Genomic DNA, 15,516 nt, shown 5'->3' with positions numbered 1-15,516 from the left:
TCAAGGCCTTTGGGTCCCTGAACACACTTCAGAAAGCTCTGAGATACATACAGCATTATAAGGGGCAGGGCTGGCAGTGAAGCCCTAAGCGCCTCAGCTTTGAGTCAAGCGGAATGGAGAGTGTTCACAAATATTCAACGTCTCTTCAGGGCAGCCCGTCTGTCTTCTCTTTATGAATATGAGATGTCCCAAGTGTCAACAGAAAACAAGCACAATGGCCCACGTTCACAATAGTTTTAGGAATTCTATTAAGATTGTGTCAATTAATAAACCAAGAAGAAAATTTAGCTTTGAGCTTTTAAAACAAACCTAAAAAGCTACTAGAAAGCTGAAATGAAATTGACAATGGCCAGAAGGCTGGCTAGATATTATTTAAATAATAAAAGGCTATAATAGATAAATTATATAATAAATAATTACACACACACACACACACACACACACACACACACACACACACGATTCCCAACAGAGGAAACCAGGAAATTAAAAAAAAAAAAAAAAAAAGAATAATTTTTCTTTCTTGAAGCTATAGCAACAGGACCATTTCTGTTGTCTTGGCTTCCATGCTGGTAAGTGTGCTGGGACTTTGGAGGCTCTTGGAACTACAGGAAGAACACAAGCCTGTCCACAGTGCACTAATCCCAATATAACGGACTCATTCTTTGCACTAAGAAAAGAAGGTACTTAACAAAATAAATTATCACATTAGGTGAGTTATTTCAGGTTTAAAAATGGTTGAGAATTAGCATGAGAACAGAAAACTTGGATGCCTGGTGAATAAGAACTAATTTTATTGAATTATGGGCTGTGCTGAAATCTCCTTAAAATGCTCTGAAAGTTCAGTGAGAGAAGAAAGTAAACATCACACATAAAACTCCACACGAAGCAAAAGGCACTCAAGTCATCAGCCAATGTTCATTTTTACGACAAACCGGGGCAACTCATCTGATTCCTCTGTGTCTCCTCCGACACCAAGAACCTGATGGAACGTTTGTGCGTTCCCAGAGTTTCAGACATCTTCCGCAGGCTGGGAAAGTGCTATGCAAGTGTGGCATGTGTAGGTTGGAAAGGGACCTGGACTGAGCGCGTGAGTGAGATGTGTGATTAACAAGTCAAGAGCTGCCTCCACACTCATGTCTGAATGGACGGACGGCTCTTGGCACCTCAGGGGAGAGTGTCTTTCACTGCTCTCTCCCACAGGAGCTGTTTTTTTTAACAGGAAATGCCAGTCAGGCATGATCTGTTGACAGTGAGCCTGGGTCAAAATTATGAGAAAGAACAAATATCTAAATTGTGTCAGTATGGGCAGGGGTAATAGTGGCTCATGAAGACCGCAACTTAGGGTGATGATAATAATTACAGTGCTCAGTGATTAATAAACACAAGTTACTGTAAAGTGTGAAGGCAACATGTGGGTACGCAGATGTGTTCTTGTATTATTAATGTTCGTGTGTCTGCAGGTACATTCATGTAGGTACACACATGGCGTTGTGTGTGTGTGTGTGTGTGTGTGTGTGTATGTGTGTGTGTGTGTGTGTGTATGCAAAGGCCAGAGGTCAACCTTGGGTTTTGTCCCGCAGGAACCATTCACCTTGTATTTTGAGACAGGGTCTCATACTAGTCTAGATTCGCTAATTAGACTAGGCTGGCTGTCAGTAAACCTCAGGGTCGGTCTGTCTGTCTGTACTTTTATATTATGACTACATACTCCTTGACAGCTTTCATATGGGTACTGGGAACTGAACATGGGCCCTCACGCTTGCAGTCACTCTACCAAGTAAGCAATCTCCCCTCCCTAGATATTATAGATGTATTATAACCAACAAAGCAGAGTTCTTCCTTGAGGACTCTTCTTGTACTCAACAGTGTGCTAAATGTTTCAGATCTGTGCTGTCCAAACCGAAGGTCACAGCCCCACTGAGCCTTGGACTGAGGCCAATTTAGAAGGAGCTGAAATTTCTATCTCATGTAGACCTAAATTGAAGCAAATATCCAATTTAATTACTGGAAATCTTTTTCTTTAATCCTGTGTGAGTGTGTTCGGGTGTGTGAGTTTAGGCATGTGCGTGTCATTGTGCAAGTGTAGACTCAGAGGAAAACACCATTCTTGCTTCTTATCATCCAACCTTTCCAAACAGGGGTTCTTGTTGTTGACTGCCATGGACACCAGGCTACCTGGCCCCCAGTTTCCTGGGATTCTCTCATCTCTACCTCCTCTCTCCCCGCAGAGCACTGGGATGCCAGATGCATGCTATTTTGTGTGGCTTCTCATAGATTTTCTAGGGAGTAAAATCCACTCTTGTTCTTCACCTTTTCATGACAACACCCTTTGTCCACTAAATCATCTCCAGCCAAGCTACTAGAAATCTTTTAAACAGGATTAAAACAACTTTGGCAAATAGATATACTCTTTTGAGTGTAAAGTTTATGAGATCCAAACTCAGATCAAGTCGTTCTGATGAAATTAGTCTCCAAACTATAATATGTTGGAGACATGAAATATGTACCCAAATTTGAGGACAGTATGATGCTCAATACATAGACTTAATAATGAAAAATGGTTAGAGCTTTGTGGCTAATTCTCATATGACATAATAATATTCTAAATACACTGGGTAATATAAAATACATTGAAATTAATTTTGTCTGTTTTTTTTCCTTCTTTCATGTGAGCACCCAAAGATCTGAAGTCGAAGCTGGGCTCACATTCCACTCGATGAGTGGCACTGTGCAGGTGGATACTTTATTTACATCTCCAGACTCTCTAGAGCAGACTTTCCTGCCCTAGTTCACAGAGGAGGATACCAATGTCCAAGGAGGAAAGCTATGCCCAAGGTCACTAGGCATATTACTGGGCTCAGGCTAACACCAAATTTTCAAGAGCAGCTCTGAGTGCGAGCCACATCTCAGAGCATAATGGTAAATACACCACTTAGTGTGGGAATTTGACATCCGGGTTAGTACTACTAAAACAGTTAACTACACACGCTTTGAGGCTGCAGTCACAAGGTCTTGTTCACCCCAGAAACTCAACCTTTTGAGATTAATCTGTCTGCCATAAATATCAGCAAGCATTTAACAATACAAGAAGATCATTACTGCAGCTTGCACCAGATGAAGGATTCCAATTAAATTCCATCAAACCACTCTGAACTGACGCACTTTGACAAGCTCCTTACACCCACCCACCCTGGGGAGCTCGCATTTTATTTTTAAGTTTGCTCCCCCGTTCTTTCCACCAAGGCAAAAAGAGAAGGCCCTGTGAAATGCTGAATGGGGTAAATACAAAGAATGTGCAACCAAGTTATAGGGGACAGAGATGGACCTTCAGAATCTGTGAAAACACAAAACCGAGAGAGCACTTTTCCATCAGGACACAATCTCGCTTTTGTTGAGGAGCCAAGTCCCCATCTCTAAAACGCGTGGGCAATACATCAGCAGGCATTATTTTAAATCAACCAGTTTTATAAAATAAGCCAAGAGTTGAAAGAGGCAGGACTAATTACCAACATTCCTTGATGAATTACTTGGCGGCGTGTGCTAAGTCAATGTACGTCTGTGTCTTGATCCCAATTTTAGCCTGTACTTATTTCCCAGGAGGTAAAAGGAACATGTGGCTAATTAAGGCGCCAAGCTCCACAGCTTAGAGTACTCAAAGGTAAGATTTCTTTGGTGGGGTGGGGGTGAGAAAGACAAAAGAAAAGGTTCATTGCCTGGTACTTATTATCTAATTTTTACTAGTTCACTAGAAAACAGGGCTGATCTTGTCACCTTTAGGCAGTGTGAAAATGTTACATATTGTAAGTTAGCCAATAAGAATTTGTTAATCCTTTCCTAACTGGCAGGAATGTCTCTGGTTTGTCGCTTCTAATTTAGTCTCAACAAAATTTCCAACCTCTAAAATTTAATTATATAAAAACCAGGGCCAACAGAAAGATTACAACGGAGTTATGTATGCCATTGTAAGGAAGGAGCAATCTGAATTGTATCTTTCATTTTAGGCCTCTTTACAACTCTTTTTAAAATCCTTCACAACTGGGTGATTCAATTCCTTCTGCTCCTTTTTAATTGCCCAGATCCCTGAACTTTTTATCTTGCTTCTAGGAAAACTGTAAGACCTGTGTGATGTGCACGAGTCTGCTAAATCCACCCATCAGAAGCAGTGTACTCCTCAGAAAGTAGCAGGTGAACAGCAATTCACTGAACTCTTAGGTAAAATGCATGAAAAACATCCACTTCAGCTACATAAAGACTGCATGCACCAGTCTCCTAGGTTCTGGGTCTCACATATGTGTGTGCATGTGTGTGGCTACACAGGCACATGATTGTATGGATGTGAAGGCTAGCAGTTGACATCAAGTGTCTTCCCCTGTCAATCTATGTTTTTATATCTTGAAACAGGGTCTCTTCTGACCTGGGGCTCATCAATTCAGCTGGCCTGGCTGGCCCATGAGCTCCAGTGATCCTCCTGTCTCTGCCTCCCCAGTGTTGAGGTTGTAGCCTGGGTGTGGGGATCAAGCTCAGGTTCTAACACCTGCAAGGCAAACACTTCACCAACTGAACTATCATTCCAGCACCCTAAAGCCCCAAATCTAGTTGAAGGAAAGTGGTAACAGAGCCTTTGATTAGCATTACATTCAACCCAGCAGTGTCCCCAAGAGCTCAGGAGGAAACACTTTGCCTTTGACTCACCCTGACCATCTTCTGGTATGATCCATTTAAACGGTGACTAAAGCAATACTCTCTCTAGAACATTCTATTTAACTGCATCCTGGTTACTGCTTTCTATACACCAAGTTTCATCTTCTCTCACATAGTAATGCATTATAAATAAGATCTGGAAAGCTGGGAGATGCTATGTGGGATGCTACAGCGTTCAAGTGTAGGCCGACACTCAAAAAGGCAATAGAAGGAGACACATTCGTGGCGAGAGCCGATATTCTAGCACTGATTGCAGTGATAACCTTGAGCAAAGCCACTGTGCCAATTTACATATTTTAACACAAATTCCAGCCACTTATTTTAGTAGGGTGAAGTTAAATTTAGATTGTGCTTACACGTGTCCATAGTCTCTCCTGTTCTAAAGCATGTTTATATCTATCAGTCGTCTTTAAACCTAGGCCTTCTTTAACTGCAGAGATGAAACAGGCAACATCTGTGGAGAGGATGCCGACCTTCTCGTGCAATAATATAATCATTACTACCGCTGGCCATCACTTCAAAGCAAAGAGGAAAACAAGCAGATCTAAAGTTCTGGCTTTAAGTGCTAAAATAACAGCAAAAATTCTGATACTGAAAGGAGGAGTTGAGGGAAGAGAAACCACCATCACCACCAATCAAAATGGAACATAAATTCAGGGGGAAATCCCTACAGGGAGTGTATAAAAATTATTTAGATCTACACAGAGGTATTATTAATTACAGAGACGGAGAGCGCACATGAACTGAGGCAGGCTGAGCCACTGAGATCTTTAGAACATAAATGATCCTGGTTTTGGATTTTTCAGAGGCTTTTGTAGAAAACCTCCTGTTACATGCTCTTTCACCCATAATGATAACTATCCCTAAACCAAAAATTATCATCGAGGTCAGTGTGGCTGGACAGAGAATTCTTATGTAGGAAAACGCGGTCAGTTCTACATCTCGCGTATCTTAGAGACTAGGAAAGAAAATTTAATTGTTCAGCAGAGAACGCCTTGACTAATCCCGAATGAAGACTGTGTAGCGTTGTATTGAGTCTAAGAGCTTCCACTGCATTTCTCTCTGGCTTCCCCCTTCACTATAAAGTCAACCGCACGAGCACAGGCCAGCCGTGATTCCATGTGCCTCTTTCTTCACCTGCGCTCGTCCTGTATATCCACAAAGCTGTTAAGAGAATAATGAACTAAAATACATCACATTTTTCAACCTGTCACCAGACGTGCCCACAAACAGTTCCAGAAGCCAGTGAAGCTGTCCTGCCTTTCCACTATGTCATCAAATTAATTCCCACCAATGTCTTAAGCCATAGCCAGAAGCTCTGTGATGAACATCATCTGAGAGGTTGAATATCTTCTTCTCCGGAAGATACTAGAAAGATACTAGCTACTACAAGTGGGCCAGGAAGCTAACCTGACAGCATCTTGGACTTTTAGGACTTTCCCAGACCCATCTAACTCCTCCATGACAATCCAGGCATCTGTGAAATGGGGGTGCTAATAACAGCCTCACAGAACAGGGATGGGAGTGAATTAGTCAGAACCATAGCCCTGTGCTAAACACCGCGCGTGACTATGGGACTGTGCCCAGCCAGAATGCAGAAGCCACACCCATCAGGAATCCTGACGGATGTTCTCGAAGTGCAACGGGGAGAGAGGGAAGATTCTGAAGCCTCAAGAGCAACGTTGTTCAGCCTTCCCTCATTAGTGTGCCTCTGAGAGAGACCTTTCAGTGGTCTGCTGATTGCCACCTCTTCTGCCGCACCTCCCAAAAATTTAACAGACACACTAACAGTGCTTTCCTAGCTGTGCACTGGTAGCTTTGGAAGGCTACAGACAACTGTAGTATCTATGGCGTGTGTGCGTGCGTGCGTGCGTGTGTGTGTGTGTGTGTGTTAAAAATGTGATGCATATGTGTGCAGTGTACATGCATGTGCATATGTGGATGTCATGTGTTATACCTCTTGTATGCATGGAAGTCAGAAGAGGATGTTGGTATACTGCTCCATCACTCGGCATTATTCTCTTGAGACAGGGTCTCTCACTGAACCTGGAGCGAGGCTACCAGTCAGCAAGTCCAAGGATCTTCCTGTCTCTGTCCTCCCATCACCAAGAGTTACGGTCACACTGAGTCACTCCAGCTTTGCATGCTGTCCCGGGGACTTAAACTCAGGTCTACACGCTTGCACTGCAAGCATTGTTACCCACCTCCCAGCCCTGGACATTCTTGCTCTCCACAATTGATTTAGTTTCCCTTGGAGGAAGCTATTACCTTGTTGAGTATGTCCATCTACATACAGGCCTTGTCACATTAAAGAGTTATCACAGTGCAGAGTCCATTCAACTAAACACACCCCAGACCCGGCGGGCCCTCACCCTGAGTCTCACCTTAATAATTTCCGTACAGTACTGCCCTTACCCCAACTAGTGGGGAATTGTGAGAGATGGAAGTGAACTGTGTCTTCCTTTGTCATGACAAAATGAAAAGCTGCAAGCTGGCACCTCTTCTCATATAAATCCACAAGATGCTCCAGTAACTCCAAGTGGCTTGTGGAGACAAACTAAAGACCTTCCTACTCTAAGACCAGCTGCTGTTAGGTTCACCTATCCACCATGCACTGCTGCCCCAGCCAGCCCAATCTAAGAAGCCAAGTAGAAATCCAAGATTCTCTGGAAGCCCTTGGCCAAATAGAACCCCAGGTCACATAAAAAAATAAATAACTAAATAAAATAAAATAAAAAATAAAACAAAACAAAAAAATTGCCTTGAGTCATAAAAGGAGAGTGCCTTCCTTTTTTTTTTCTGACAATACCAGGTAAAGGTGTAATTAGGGCTGATGTTTCCATATTTCAGAAAAATGTAAATTATTTGTAAGGCTGGATTTTGCTGTGGATAGTTGCCTACAAATGCAAGTAGGGAGGCCTTGTCAGCAAACACTGTATCATACTTCCCCATCACAAAAGCAGTGGAGACAGAGACCAAAGGGAACTTGAACCAAAGTGCTCACGGCACATCTCGCCCTTTGGGGCCTGTGCTAATGTTGGATTGTCTTAAGTGTAGGGCAGCTCAGTGGGAATACCTTTCTGGGCCAGCCCTGACATTGGTGACTCTTCATTCACAGGGGTTTCCAATATGGACATGAATGACTCCAGGGAGTGTCAAGCAAGCTGGCACTTACACACACCAGTAACATCCACTGGCTTGGGAGACACAGTGAGAGTCCCCACTTTGCCCCAGAGAAGAGGGGGGGATTGTGTAGTCTCAAAAGTAGAGACACACACACACACCAGATACACACAGGGTCATGTCTACGTGCCCACCACTGCCCACCCACGTCTTTAAGCGGTGCCCCCTGTGAAAGGCAGTGGTGGAGGCTGTAACAAGAGAAATGGCAAAAAGGTCCTCCAGAAAGCAAGGCAACTTAGACGTTTCCCAGTGGATTTCACCTCCTGCAGTGGAAATCGGTTGCAAGCGAACAAGCACAGTCTACAACCTCCAAAATCACTTAGTGGCTTTTAAAAATAGGAAAATTCCCTTAGAGGTGACAATGAACAAGTCTGACACCTCCAGGACATAAAGTGTCTCTTCAGGGGAGGAAGAGCTGTTTGTAGAAGGAAAATGAGTCTCCTTCTCCCTCTAAATAATGGCACGGTCTGAAGACATACAGTTTTATGCAAAAGTCACCAGGGCACCAATATTTATAAAACTCTCTGAAATCAAGGTGTGCAGGCCATGTATGTCACACCGACTGACAGCTTAAATATATGAACATGGAATCCAAGACATATCTTCTGGGACAGCTACAGATCCCAACTCAGGGACCAAGGCAAGCTGACCTGAGAGGGGCCACGTCTTTCTTTCCTTGAACATCCACTGTGATGAGATACAGCTTCATCAATACCAGCTAAATGAATCAGGAACAAAAGTTAAATACCGAGTTTGGGAAGTAGCTACTACTATGCTTGTCTAACATGCACTAGAGTCTACAGCCAGCACTCACTAGAGTTTCTGCTTAAATGGGCAGAGTGTTGATAAGCTAACCACCCATCTCCCACAAATGCCCAGGCTAACACAGTTTTACAACATTCAGTGTCCTGCAAAATGCATGTCTGTGTTTGATGGACAGCAAACATTATTTCTAATTGATAAACATTACCTGAAATGATCTAGAAAAACAGAAAAATATTAAAATTTAGTTCCTTCAAACTAAATGAAATATACTAAAGCAATAAAGGATCAAATGAGCTCTTTTACATCTATCAAACGCTTTCTCCAAAACAGGTAAGGAAAACTTAATGTACAACAGGAAGAAGAGCTAGACTTTAGATTCTTAAATAACAGAAAGCAGGGAGGGAGCGGGACAGGAGCCACAAGTTTCCCAACAGAGAAACGAACACAAACTCTAAACTATTATTATGCTCCGCACCACCAAGGGTCTATGGAGATGATAACGGGGAATTTGGCTGAAGAATTTGACAGTCTCAGATCACATAGCAGCTGCTCCAATAATCAATTAAAGATAGAGAGATGAGCCAGGGACAGGAGAGGCTCAGTGAGTATGTGAGCACCAAGTCCTCAGTCAGGACCTGGATGTTTCTGTAGCTGTGAGACCCACCATGACTGAAGGTCATCCCTGGTGACTCTGATTTTGTTTACATCAAGTTCAAGCCTCAGTTCTGTATGACTTGCCTGCCATACAGAAGAAAGTGCTCCAGAAACAGTTTCTTAGTAAATTTTCTTTTAAATCACAATTTGGAATAGTGGGTATGTTCACAGCTGTGAAAAATCTATTATGCACCCATACTGTCACTATTTATGGTAAAGAAGCATGCTGGAGTTACCCTCCCAAATTGTTTAGCTTGTCTTAAGAAACCAAGTCAACACCTCATTAATGTACAGATACCTATAATAAGACCCAACACTCTACATCATCCAATGTGAAAATTAATATGGGGAATAAAATGCAGAAATTAATGAAACCAATATAGAATACAGAGGCCATGGCCAAGTACTGAGGAAGAAATTATGGGAATTTCCACTCTCTAATACAAATTCCAAGGAGTCCTAAGTTTTCAGATGTCAACAATTTTTAAACATGCTTCACAGAGTTCCGTAGTTTGAGTAAAACGCTGCCAAGGAAAGGGATTAACCTGAAAACGCTGATTTCCCTTGTCAAAATGAGTAGTTCAATCCATCGATAGTGGGTTACTGGAGACAGGACTGTGTGTGTACATGTACATGTGAAGATTAAACTGTGGCCTTTCTTCTAGCATGTTCTAACAAACACGGTGGGAAACAGAGACTTACTGGGCACGCTCCACCTCAGCACCTGTCTGCCTTCTCTGAGAAGGATAGGCACTGACTCTGCCACTTAGAGCTTTAAAAACGAAATCAATATTTTACTGAGTCTGTACTATCAGAAAAAAAAAATGCGTTTAATGTAATACATCACATCAGAATGCATGCAATTAGCCTGTTTGTACTACTAATGTTTTGAAGATATATATTCACAAAAGTGGCCAAAGATCAAACAAGTCAACTATTTCTCTATAGCCGTTTACTTCAGAAACTGTGTTATATGATTTAGAAGTCACAATAGAAAAAAAAAGGGGAAGCACTACGTATGCATTTCTATGAAGCATTTCATAGTATTTCCATCCACAGAGCTTATGAAACTATTTTGATAAGGAATCACCAGTAGAAACTTGCCTTAACATTTCTGTGTGAATGTCTTACAATATTACCTCAGATGAATGAAATTCTGTTTTTGTTTGGTCTTTGACTTAAAAGCACCAAAGCTTGTCTAGGCAGCTATCAGCTCCACAGAATGTTAGCCTAACAAGTCCTTCTCGTTTAGGGGACACCCTTGACTCTCTTATACAGCCCAAGGAGAAACCCTCTCAGGTTAAACAGAGGTGATGCCATTGAACACGACAGATACATTTAACCAATGGCACTTCTGGGCGGGTCATGTCTTTTAATTTTAATCATTTAGTTTTGCTTTTACTTGGGACATTTTTTCTGGTATTCCTTTAGTTTGGGAGAGACTGCAGTTCAATCCAGTGTTACGAGGATAAACAGAGTATAAGGGAAAATACATAAATTATTCAAATTATTTCATTTAAATGTTAATTGTAACAAGGCAAGAAAATAACATTTTAAACACTTAGAAATTATATAAACTTTAGATAGCATTGAAATGATGTTTCCACACAATTCATTTTGTGTAATTTCTCCATCAACTCATATAACCATTCTAATAGGAAAATCTATTTCGATTTAATATGCTTCAATACAGTATTAAGCATTACCTTCAAACTGGATGTAAACCACTATGCTCAGATCCATGTCACCACCCTAAAATTTGCTTTTCAGCTAAAAAACTTAAGATTATAGTGAATAAAACTGATACACTCCTCTGCATCTTGTTCTTTTAAAAGTCACACTGCTTAAATAAAGTATAAACAAAATGATAATGACTCTTGCAAATAGGAAAAACAATTAAATGGGGACTATCCGTTCTACTCGGGCAGAACAGAGAGATTCCATGTATAGTTTATTCTAAAGTAAAAAGATGGGGTGGTAGAAGAATAAAAGAAGCATAATTGTGGCATTACTCAGAATTTCAGTCATATTTAATTAAAATTTTATGCTAAACCCCATTGCAATCATTTTTGCTTTAGCAAAATTTCAACTGGCTTCTCTACCAAAGAGTTCCACAATGGTGTCATTCAATTTTAAAGTCTTTGTAAATAAATACATGCTGCTTTAAAGTTGGTTTTTAAAGAATCCCTTTCCTAGTGGAAAAGATCATTGACAGAGCCTGTGTGTAGCACATCACTCCTGTTGACTTTAATAAGAAACTTTAAGTAGGGGAAGATGGAGGACTTTTTTTTTTTTCTAAGCATAAAGATATAAGTAAAAGACCAACAATGAATGTGCAGTTTGAGGAGTTCAACACTGCTTAATGAACAGGAACACTTGGCTCTTCAGAATGAATCAATTAGGTGAATGGGTAAAAAAAAATAAATAAAAAAACAAGGAAGTTTCCCTACTTCTAGATTTTCCGGAACCAGTCATATTTACGAATTGAAATGTTTATGAAACAAGGCAACTCCCCATGTGCATGGGACACAATGTGGGAGATGGAGGTCTATGCACAGAGCAGCTACAACTTCCTCTAGTAATTAGGAAGCTATGTGTCCCTGATGGAAGGACGTTAACAAGCTCCTGCAGTTTCCACTCTAGCAAGAAATCAAAGAGAAAGCAGACAGTTCACTTGAGTAAAAGGATTATGAAGTCTGGTTGTTAAGCATAGACAGAGCGCTTGACCACAGTTTTCTTTCTGAAGAGACTTTCTAAAACAATTAGCTTCTAGGGCCAGCAGGATTTGCTAACTGGAGAGCAATGTTAAAGTGTAGCCCTGGAAAGCATTTATGAAAACATACACACACACAAGTTTCTAGAAGAGGCCTCTTTCAGATAAATCTTACACTTGAAACCATTTCCGAAAGCAAGGTAGAGAAATGCTCTTCATTATAGCAAACACAAGATGCCGTTTGGGATTGGTCATAAAATCACTGACCATTTCTACCATTCCCAAGTTGCTATAACATTTACAGTTAGTTCAAATTGTTCTTTTAAAAGACAAAGCCTCATAGGAACCACTGGACATGATGTTTATAAATAAGACTCTAATACCAAGACAAGCAGAGACACAGTCCAGTGAATATGACACATAGGGTGTGGAGAAGGGACAGACTCAGTCCAAACACAAGGGCAACATTCACATACCTTGAGGACTTCCATCGGCACCTGGGTGGCAGAGGGAAGGGTGGTGGGCACGCTGACGTTTATGGCTGGTGTCTGACTCACGGGCACTCTCTGTTGCATGAACTGGGCTGCCTGCAGCTTCTGCTGCTGTTCCCTGCGCTCCTGCTCCTGCATCTGCTCACGCATGAGTTGCTGGCGTAGCAAGATGCGTGATGTCATACTGGAGGAGCTTAACGGAGGCTTGGAGGCTCCAGATGCTCTGCAGAACTGCTGTGGGAAAACCAGAAGGCACACAGCATTTAGTATCCTGATGAGACCCATCACCTGCATTGCGGGTATCCTAAATGCCACCGAACTAAGAGGTGAGTCTGCACAGACATAATCAAGGCACAGTACTCCATGTAATTGAAAATCAAGAGGTGACAGGATTCTAGTCATTAGGCATTGAATTAAATAAGTCAGGCTGATTGCATCTAGGTATTTTTATCAAATCACTTACTTCTTTTTGACATTTTATGCCACACACCACTCATCACCACTGACTATAATGCTACCATATGCAGCAACTATAAGCCATCCATCTCAATGGCACCCAAGTCTCCACAGTTAAAAACAAATTACTTGATTCGCTGTTTTAAATAGCTAAGTCTAACTAGCCAACGACTCCTACATGTTGTCTAAACTCCTTGAAGATGTTTAATATGGTTGCTAGTAAGAAGCACTGTTATGGAAAGACTTTGAAGACAAGAGATGACACAAATCATTAACGAAGAAGCATCTGGGCAGATGTTGACATTGCACTCCACCCCTGTTTGGGGCAAGGAGGCAAAAGAGAAGCAGACTGACAAACCAACTCTTTCCTCTTTTGTGTGTCTTTCCTTGTGACTCATCTGGGCATGTCCAAGGCACCAGTGTTCTATGCTTTCCCATGAGGTCTACTTCTAATGGACGAGGACTCATTCTGTTCATTATAACTAACATGCATAAATTGCTAGTCAGGTGAGACTTTGGGTTGTTTATCTTGCCAACTCTGTGATATGAACAAATAATAAACCTCTTTCTGCCCAGGTTTCTATCCCTGAAGAGCAGCATACAGCTTTTTACCCATTTATGAAAGTGGGGTATGCTCTTTAAATATCTACTGCATGGTCATATCGAAAGCCTTCACGTCTAAGGACTGGTGTTGTGAGGTTTAAATAGAGCAATGCCCATAATCCCACCTACAATGAGCATTGCCCCGATAAATGTTTGTGCGGCCAGTGTTATCATCTAGTATAGGAATCAAACTTAATTATAGCTATTCAAATCTCTGTGCACGTTTGTAAACAAGATTCTGGCTTCTGGGAAGAGAGGGAAAAATGAACATTTGCATCCATCACGCGTCAGGAGCAGCATCTGAACTTAACTTTCCTCTTGAGTACAAAGCCCAGCACTGTTTACCTTCCTACTATAGACAAAAGTCCCGAGGCCCCTGGCCAGCTCTGTGAACGACCTAAGGCCAGAAAGACCGCACAACAAGTGTCAGGTGTGCTACGGGACAGATTTGTGTCACACTCTCATGTCGTCCCCAAACACCCAGAAGTTTTTTTATTGTCCATACAGAAAATTTGTTCAGTAAATTATAATAATTCATAAAATTTAATGTCATGTACCTACAAAGTGCCATAAAAACAAATGAATAAAACTATATAACAGAATAATTTTTTAAATCCAGGTGAAAAATATCACTCTAGTAATACCCAATTAAAAAACATTCATGACAAGAAAAGCATAATGATAATGTATTATATTAACCTTTTAAGAAAATTACATCCAAAAGCTAAAAGTAAATTATTCATTTTGTTTCAGAAAGTTCCTTGACATGTAATGTCGGAAGAACTCAAAAATGGAAGAAATCACATATACAGAGGCAAGATTTCAAACTATCCCGAGTCACCTAATTTTTCCTTCAAATAGGACCACAATTAATTAAATTATCACATGAAGTCAGCAACATAGTACTTTATCTCTTTAAAAAATGCAAACTGAACAGCAAAGTAGATATGTACACCATTAAGCATAAATCATAAACTTGGATTCCAAAGTACATTTGCAGACTGATTCAGAGTAACCCAGAGTGCCTAGAAGGGAATGTGTAGGGTGACCACATTTGCCTGAGTGGGGATCAACTTAGGAAAAAAAATCAATTTTCTTTTAACTTTTCTCCTTTAAGCTACAACAAAGCCAAAGTATTTTTCAGCAGCAATCTATACACTAGACACTAAAGAAAATGGCAGATGATAGGTGACCAACTTCACCGCTAGGCTAGAAGAAAGGAGACTTGATCTATCAGATAATACTTCAACTGCAGGAAGGGATCACAGTGTCCTAATCCAGGCTCGCAGCTCTCCTGGATGACTTCAACAGCCCCCAAACATAAAACATCTTGCTTGTGCTTTTCCCCCAGCGTTTCCTATAGACACACGGAGAACACTGAGCGAGCAGCATCTATACTTCACTCATTAACATTGGACGCTCCTCCACACGATCAATTAATTCATTGCTCTGTTAATCTAAAATCATCTTTTGACTCACACAGGATCTGCCCAAAAGAGCATCCGAAGAAAATGTTATTTCCCACTTTGGAGTGAGTCTTCAAAGCTCAAATGTACTTCCCTAAGCCAAGAAAAGATGGGAGGTGGCTATTTAAAAATAAATAAGAGTCTGACTATTCAAAGCCTGTCAGGTACCGCAGTCTCAGAGAGAATGATCCTTTTGATAAAAACAAGCGCAAACCTTTGTGCAGGAGCAAAAGGAGCTGCGGCCTAATCGTGCTAATTAACTGCACAAGACGAGTCACTGGTGCAGCACCAGGGGGAAAATCCTTTCAATTAACAGTAAAGCATCCCAGAGACAAATGAAAATTATTAGTGAGCCAGCCCACTAAGGCTTCATCTTAAACCACAATAACGACGCCATTTAAAGCACCTTCTATAAAAGTCATCAGGAAAGAAACAATACAGACTTGGACAATAAAATGGTACAAACACAGGAACCCTATGA

General features: G+C 41.2%; 1 protein-coding gene across 1 annotated transcript in view; it reads right to left on the bottom strand.

Annotated features, from left to right (window-relative positions):
- LOC114681846 (microphthalmia-associated transcription factor-like) overlaps positions 1-12,744 on the bottom strand; it is an 81,488-nt gene extending 68,744 nt beyond the window's left edge. The window contains 1 exon segment of the mRNA XM_037202023.1: positions 12,496-12,744. Coding sequence (XP_037057918.1) covers positions 12,496-12,693 — 198 coding nt within the window. The 5' untranslated portion in view covers positions 12,694-12,744.
- Between the last annotated feature and the right edge of the window lie 2,772 nt (positions 12,745-15,516).

Source organism: Peromyscus leucopus, unplaced genomic scaffold, assembly GCF_004664715.2.
Source record: "Peromyscus leucopus breed LL Stock unplaced genomic scaffold, UCI_PerLeu_2.1 scaffold_92, whole genome shotgun sequence".
NCBI lineage: Eukaryota > Metazoa > Chordata > Mammalia > Rodentia > Cricetidae > Peromyscus > Peromyscus leucopus.
The sequence above is the reverse complement of the archived record's forward strand: the minus strand, read 5'-3'. Positions and strand labels throughout refer to the sequence as shown.